The sequence below is a fragment of the Trichoplax adhaerens genome, genomic scaffold (genome assembly GCF_000150275.1).
Source record: "Trichoplax adhaerens TRIADscaffold_2 genomic scaffold, whole genome shotgun sequence".
NCBI lineage: Eukaryota > Metazoa > Placozoa > Uniplacotomia > Trichoplacea > Trichoplacidae > Trichoplax > Trichoplax adhaerens.
The window spans coordinates 6,349,143-6,357,157 of NW_002060944.1; the positions used below are offsets into that span (position 1 = coordinate 6,349,143).

The following is an 8,015-nucleotide window of genomic DNA, read 5'->3' on the forward strand; positions in this document are numbered from 1 at the left end:
TAACGTAGTTTTAATGTCGATGCATATGCTAATGTTAAGAGTCGATGTCACTTATTTCTCGTTCAAGCATACTTGACTAACTAATGATGATTATAGCATTAAAATAGAAGATGATACCTACGGGTATGAGTCATGAAGTGATGTCATTGTTTGATTACTGTGATATATAAGCGTAAGTCCGCTCTATTCTTCTCTACAAATTATGGATTTTCGGCATCTCTTGAATGAATTCTGAAGTGGATTTTAAGATGATAACTCTGAGAAAAGGATTTTCCACACGTTGAACACTTGTAGGGCCTTTCACGAGTATGGATTCTTTTATGACGCGTTAAACTGTAGGATCGTGTGAAAACCTTAAGACATATATTACAGCGGTACGTTTTATTGCTTGTGCTACTTGCCAATTGAAAATATGGGAAACTTTCTTGAGTATGACGAACTTGTACGGGTGCGTATACCGGAGCAGGAAAAATATTTGGCAATTGATAGCAGTATGTGACAGGTAGCATATTTACTGCAAACTGCTGCGTGGCAATGGTATCAGAGGGAGCTGATGATGCTATTTGAGATGGGACAGATGATGCAAGGTTACCTTCAGCACTAACCTGTGTGTAATTCACATTATGCGCAACATTCCTGGCTAATGGATTTGACCCTCCTACATTTGATGACAAGACTGTTTTATAATTACTTAAATTGGTATCATTTGAAATTTTAATTGTTGTTCCTTGTGACGAATCTCGTGCACTTTCAACATCACTACCAATGGATGTGGTTGAACTTTCGAGTAATTCATTACTAGCATTTAATAATGTTGCTTCAGTTTCATCTGTAGGCGAGCTTAAGATACGTTTTACAGAAAAGCTGATCTTAGTGTTAGTCTTAGTAGTATTCATAGTTAATGTAGTATCCTTGTCTAAGTTCAAGCATAAAGTGTTACGATTGTTGATTCTGGATGATCGTTTCTGCTTTTCAAATGTACCTTCTGCTACCAATTGATTACTCCCAGATCGAGACGTGGTTAAAATTGCTACAGAGTCAATGTCGCTGCTATCGCTAGAAGATTCTCTAAATGATCCTTGGCGATGTTGTCTCTTATCGAGTCCTGAAGTAGGTAGTGAAGAAGTAATAGCTGCATTTTTTGCAGTTGGCAGCTCCATGTCGTCTCTGCTACAGCCTGCTACTGGACTATCACCTCTTAACAACGCAGACACGTTGCGGCTGGTTGTAATCTCACTATCATTGCTATCTTGCTTGATAATATTGCTTACGCATTTGTCACGGTTATTGCGTATGAAAGATGGAGTTAGGTTATCGTCTGATTGTGGAGTTCCAGATTGATTTCCGTCCCTTTCCAAAGGTTTATCGTTATAATAGATGTATCCCTTATTAGTCGACGATATACTGGTATGTCTTCGGAATTGGTGCAATTCTAATATAATTGCAGCATAAACAGCGATCATATTGGTACAATAAGAGGGCAATGATAAATCTTCGTCGGCGGAGTTGAAAATTTTGTGTAGAAATTCCGTCAACCAAAATGTCATCTGGGATATAATTTCATCTATAGCAAAATTAGTTTTGCCAGTATCAAATACTGTTGACTTTTTTGATGCCGGATGAACAGGCAAATCTCCAAGCATTTCCCAAATAATTTTAAGATGAGACTTAGATAATTGCCCATAGCTAGCTGTATTATCTCTGATAACTTGAAGCAATTTGCAAAATAATTTACTGATTGTGTATTGATCTCCACCTATTTTAATCTGTCGCAGTATATTGACTATATTTTCCATTTCGTTCAGTTGAAAAATCGAGACTTGTCAAATGTTCAAAATTCGTCACTGTTTGAACTGTAAATAAAAGTCAAGATTTTTAAATTACCTGGTAAACTACGTACTGTATTAGAGTTGCTGATCACTGGTAATTCATAATAATAATAATGATAATAATATGCGTCAAATTAACTTCGTATGTAATTCATATTATTAATTACCAGCATGCGCACGTCTCCTAGTCAATTAATTGTGAATGTTAGGGTTAGGGTTAGGGTACACGTACTGTACAGTGCAGTACAGTACAGTACAGTAGTGTACTGTACTTTCACAGCGTACTGTACACTGTACTGTACAGTACAGTATAGTCAAACAGTTTAGGGACCAAGAGAAAATTTTCTCTTAGTAGGTCCAGTACTGTACAGTAGGACTCCCTACCGGGTTTAAGCGACGTTCACAACGAAGTCGTGTGGCGTCCAGATGTCCTTTCGTCCGCCGCCAGAACATTGAAGGCTACAGTATGTACTGTAAAGTACGTACTGTGTGTATCAAAGTATTTTGTCACTTTGAAAAGCATCAACCAGTGATCTTAATGAGCAAATACTGATTAAGAGTTGTTACATTCCATAGCATTTATCATTCTATTATAGCTTTACTGTATTTTTAAAGAAAAATATTGCCCGAAAGTGACAAAATGTTATGGTACACAGTGTACTGCAAACTCTGGACAAAGCGGTCTTCATGATCTGGTCCGATCCGATCCGGACCCTGGTCTACGGGATGCAAAGATGGGCCTACAGTACTATATTTCTAGTACTGTAATCCTTGATCCTGTACTGTACAGTTTACAGTATGAACTGACTAACTGTGAGTCAAGTACTGCTCTACAGTACAGTACTATACCCGTACTTTACATAGTAAGAAACCAGGAATAAACAACAAAGTTGCCGTACTTTAATACCATATTTTGGACTATAAAATCTTCATTATCATCATATTTAGATTTATAATCAATTAATCATGATCTGGTATTACCGTATTATGATTCATGAATTATTAAATCGCGATGAATCTATACCGTAAACATAACATGCATCTTTGTAAATAGCGTATCTACTCGTATATCAATACATGCATGAAATTGTTTTAAACATGGAGAACTACAGTAGACGATCAAAGACTGATTTTTTTTCTTTAGCTATTTCTGTTTAGATTAACTACACAGTGGAAATAATCATCTCTAGACTAGGACACTTACTGTAAGTGTATTTAAAATTATACCTTGGCCCTCGGAATACTATACGTATAGTATTCCATTGTCACTTCCACACATTAAATTGACCAAGTACCAGTGAGTAAGGTCTATTTTACAACTGTTATTGGTAGTAATGGCGCCATTTATACTACTATACAGTACTATGAGCTTAATTATAGTGTTGAGATAAATGAGTATCAGTATTAAGTTATTACCGTGCTCACTCTATAGGAGTACTTGAACGATACTATGCTATCATTAGACAGAGTAAAATTGAAATCAATTGAAATCTATGTATCTTATTAGAGGTAAAGCGAGAAATGTCCCAGTGATGCAAACCCTTCCGTTCTATCAATAAAATGATTGTATATATATACTGTATACTGTACAATAGTATTGTTTAGTTTATACGTATATCCATATCACTGCATGAAGTAGCTGTTAAAATGACTTGGTTATACCAATAGAATAGAAAGAAGTTCTAATTTGAACTATCAGTCTAATAGCACTATCATCGAATAATCTCGGACACTTAAATCTTTTTGATCATGCGTAATGCATAGAAAGGAAATGAAAACAGTGGCCGACGACAAGGGGACATTGTCTAACTAGTAATCAAAGCACAATATAATAATATACAGTCTACATATGTGCTTTCATTGCATATATTATATCTAAGCCTAGAAATTGATAAGTCTATATACATATATTGTAAATTACTAAACTATTGACTATTATAATACAACATAATATAGCTACGGATCACTTTCTTACCTAAATTTATGTTTGAGAAATAATTTTTTCAGTCTTTGGTAGGCCCTAGTCTTGACTGCACGCTTAAGAGATAGGTTGGAATTTATTAAATGCCCGGATTATCCTACCATTTTATACGTTTAGATTTTGGTTATTGGTAACAACTAAGTAAATAAAAATAATAGGATAGAATCATAGCAACCAACTTCAACACTCTTACCACACGTCATCATTTCACATAATTGTAGGTATGTTGTGTATTTATGTCTGTAGCAATTCGTTATTCAGAAGCGAGTCATTCATTGGCATGTAAATCAAATTATTAACATTATCCTATGGATTGAATAATAGATTAAAATACTTTTTGCTTGTTGTCATAAGAATTGTAATATCATACATAGTAAAAAGTACACAGTCAAAATTTGGCAGTTAATTATGCTTTTAACAATACAAATGAATTAAAATAAGAGTTGTACAATAAACGCTAACGTTGCATCGCAACCCATGGACTGTATATACTAAAATTGTTTACAACTACTCACATTTACCGTAATTTTAAGTTTTTGTTGTAAACAAATTTACGAGCACTTCAAATTATTCCTGAAATACATGGATAATGATTTACAGTAATAATTCACAATGTAAATATAGCGTGTCATTCAAAAAGTAGATTTTATCATGTATGCTCCAATAACTGCTATTTAGTAGTATATAAACTGTGTTACCTCTTATAGGGATAGAAATCCTTATCATTAACAAATTGTACCTATTACAAGAGATATAATAAGCGATTCCATTTCATCACTATACCAGTTGTAGTAATATGCATCTGTTGGGTCATTATGGGTTTTAACTATGGCTTTGACTTCAGCTAGAATATGTTAATGAAATCGAATCAATCGTTTGTATACTGTACATAGTATATGAAAATTGAAATGTAAAATAGTGTATACACCGGAATATTGATTGACCTACAGTATATGCATGCTGATCTTTTTGTACAGGGTCTGTATGCTGACCACTTTAATTCATCATTAACATTTATCAACTGTAATGTAATCATTCTGCAGTTTTTACCTATTAGTAATCGGAAATAGACTCATTCAATATCTATTTATACTACAATACAATTGTAAAGCGCTGTAGGATAATTTATATCCGTGTACAAATTATCTATTTGACCTAGTCTACAATATTTGTCACTCAAGCGAAATGTACTCTTACGATTCTGTTCTTTAGCTTATGACAATTTTGTAGTATTTTAATTTCCTGATAAGTTTCTAATATTATCTACTTTAAAATTAGAATCTGACAAACTAAATATAGCCCTTAGTGTAATATTTCTTACTGGGAAGATTGCTGTCCGTATACAGATATTATAAGGCATTATTTAAAAATATTTTTATTCTTATACGTATATTAAAATAGTCATATTGTATCAAAATTTCATAGTAAAATATACGTATTTGAATGCGTATATAAATAAGTATATTGCATAAGATGCTAGGATATGACTTTTGCATATTCATGATCCTGGCGAGTGCCATACGCTTTGACCAAATACCCAACTCTCTACGACGTCATAGAGAAGGTTTCCATGATAACCGCTTTCATAATAATGGTTTACGATAATCGTATAAAATGTATGTGCCTAAGGTATTATTAAGTAAAAACACAAGGCAGAGATTAACATGTGGTGGTAAATTCAGCCCGTAACAATTATTAATAGTTAATTTCCATATGACGTCAATGGAGAAGAATATATTTGAGAGGATTCTTGCTAGTACGGTATACGCCTATTAGGTGCGGGTAATATCTTATACAGAAGTAATACAACCTTAATTATGTTCTGTAGCCACAATAGTTAATAAAAACATAATTATATGGTGCATGCCATTATTATTAATTTCTTCGATTACATCAGCACTTTATTTTCGTTATATACCAGAATGAATCTATAGTAATCTGAATAGAGTCTTAGGTAAAGGGACTCAGTTAATACAGTATATTACTCATGTTGTTGAGTTGTCGAATAATGAAAAGAATATGTTGTAGTCAAATAAACAACAATATTATATTTACCAAGTACAATGTCATTACTGACGTTGTATTTCTGTAATTATTGTATTCCGGAAAAAAGATCAAAGTAAAAAGATGATACGGTCGGCGCTATGCATGCATCATATATGTTCTTTAAAAAATTCTAGGAACCGTGAGCTGGTTTATTACTGTAATATCGAAGTTAAATAGAAACATAAGGAAAATATTTAAATGTTTACTGTTGGTAGGTTGAACAAAAGTGCCTCGGTAATTAATTAATGAATTTCATAGACTTAGAGTAATTGACCTTATAATCATCTCATCATAATGATATTAGTTAAATATTGTTCAGAACATCCAATCCTCGCTTACAGTCTTTATAGCTAAATATTATGAAGAATTTTGTATGGGGTCCCATTTCCTTTAATAATCTAAAGTAATCACTATTTTCTGAACATCTAATTCTTATCAATAGACTTTGTAGCTAAATGATATAAAAAAAACTCCGTATACGATTCCACGTTTTGCAATAATCTAAAGTAAGCACTATTTTCAGAACATCAAATGCTTACCAATAGTCTTTGCAACTAAGTATTATGTAAAATTTCGTATATAGTTCTATTTCCTGCAATAATTTAGCAAACGGCGGGTAGTTTGTAATCGTATACCTATGATATTTTATACGAGCATTTACTTTTGGGCTTCACGTACTACGACTAGGCTTTGAATTGTCAAATTTTGAGTTTAACCTTATTTTAATGAAATCCTTCAAATGAAGCATGAAGATCGTTGCTAAATTTAACAGTAAGATAAGCCTTAACTCTTAGAAGTTTCTGTCATCAAATTTTTTACGGCCAAAAAACTAACGTAAGGCTTTTTCGAGGCTAAACATTATTTAAAAATCTTTTAGCATCGATTACAGTACCACCATTTCGCTTCTAGACCATCGCATCGATTAATATAGATAAGTGGTTTACGGGTGAAAAATTGAAGATTTAAAAATATCGGGAGCTACACATTGTCATCCAATTACTATCTGCATCGTTTATATAATTTGATTCTGCCACGTAAATTTGAATACTGTACTATTAAAACAATTTAAGCATAATATATATATATGAGTACAAATATGCAATAAAGTGTTTCCCTTACGAAACTATGTTACAAACTCGTTAAGCCTATGCATTCCATTGATACAATATCATCTATAATATATCATGAGCGCAAAATATAGGGAGATAATATATTCGTATGTTATTTCGAATTTGATGTAGTTAAAAACTATTGCTTAAGGATCTATTCTCCTATCTTGTGGTGTTAAAGATTTATCGAAGATCAGTAGCAGGTCATAGTTTACCCGTATTACCGTAAATAACTATCAAGCCGTCGCACTTTTAAGCCTCAAACATCTATACTTGTAAAGGAATACTATATGAATGGGTCTTTGTTACAGGCACAATAACAATTTTTATTGTTGATTGATAAATTATATGCTTGTCCACAAATACGTTGCGAACTCACTGTACATATTAGATTTCAGTATTCAAGACTGAATTTAGATTGGTACACGTTTTATTTTCAGCAAAATTTAACATGTTCTCAACATGTCATACTCCGCTATCTAAGTTAAAAATTTAAAGAAAGTTATACCACCTCGAACGAGTGATATCATTTATCAATTACTTAATCAGATTTAAACAAAGCCTTATTGAAATATATTTATGCCGCCATTGATGTTACATAAAAGTCCATTTTGAATAAATAATAGCATCATTCATCTAAATATTATAAAACTTATAAAGGATTATGTGGTAATACTGTATACCATTGCGTATCAGACATCATTATATTACAACTAAAATTAATGTAATCGCCAAAGAATTATATAATTTGATACAATCCTTTACTCTCCCTTAGACGATTTTGTATTAAGCGCTGTACTGATTAAACTGTTCATGAAAGTCTATCTAAGGCTCAATATTTCCTGCATTGGATGCGTTAATGAGTGTTTTTATCGTAAATGATTTCTGTAAATCGGGAATCTTGTAAGTATCCTACAATCGTAAAACAAATATATTATCAAGCGTCCTATGAATAATTTTAACTTGATGACCTTACTCATTAATACATCATCAGCCCAGGAATTAATATCATTATAATTATTAATATATCTAGAATTACGGTGTATATCG

At 32.5% G+C, this 8,015-nt stretch overlaps 1 protein-coding gene across 1 annotated transcript in view; it reads right to left on the reverse strand.

Moving 5' to 3' along the window:
• Window positions 1–200: 200 nt before the first annotated feature.
• Window positions 201–8,015, reverse strand: part of TRIADDRAFT_21225 (uncharacterized protein) — a gene marked incomplete at both ends in the record, with an annotated part of 23,897 nt that continues 16,082 nt past the window's right edge. The window contains one exon of the mRNA XM_002110024.1: window positions 201–387. Coding sequence (XP_002110060.1) covers window positions 201–387 — 187 coding nt within the window. The remainder of the gene's footprint in view (window positions 388–8,015) is intronic.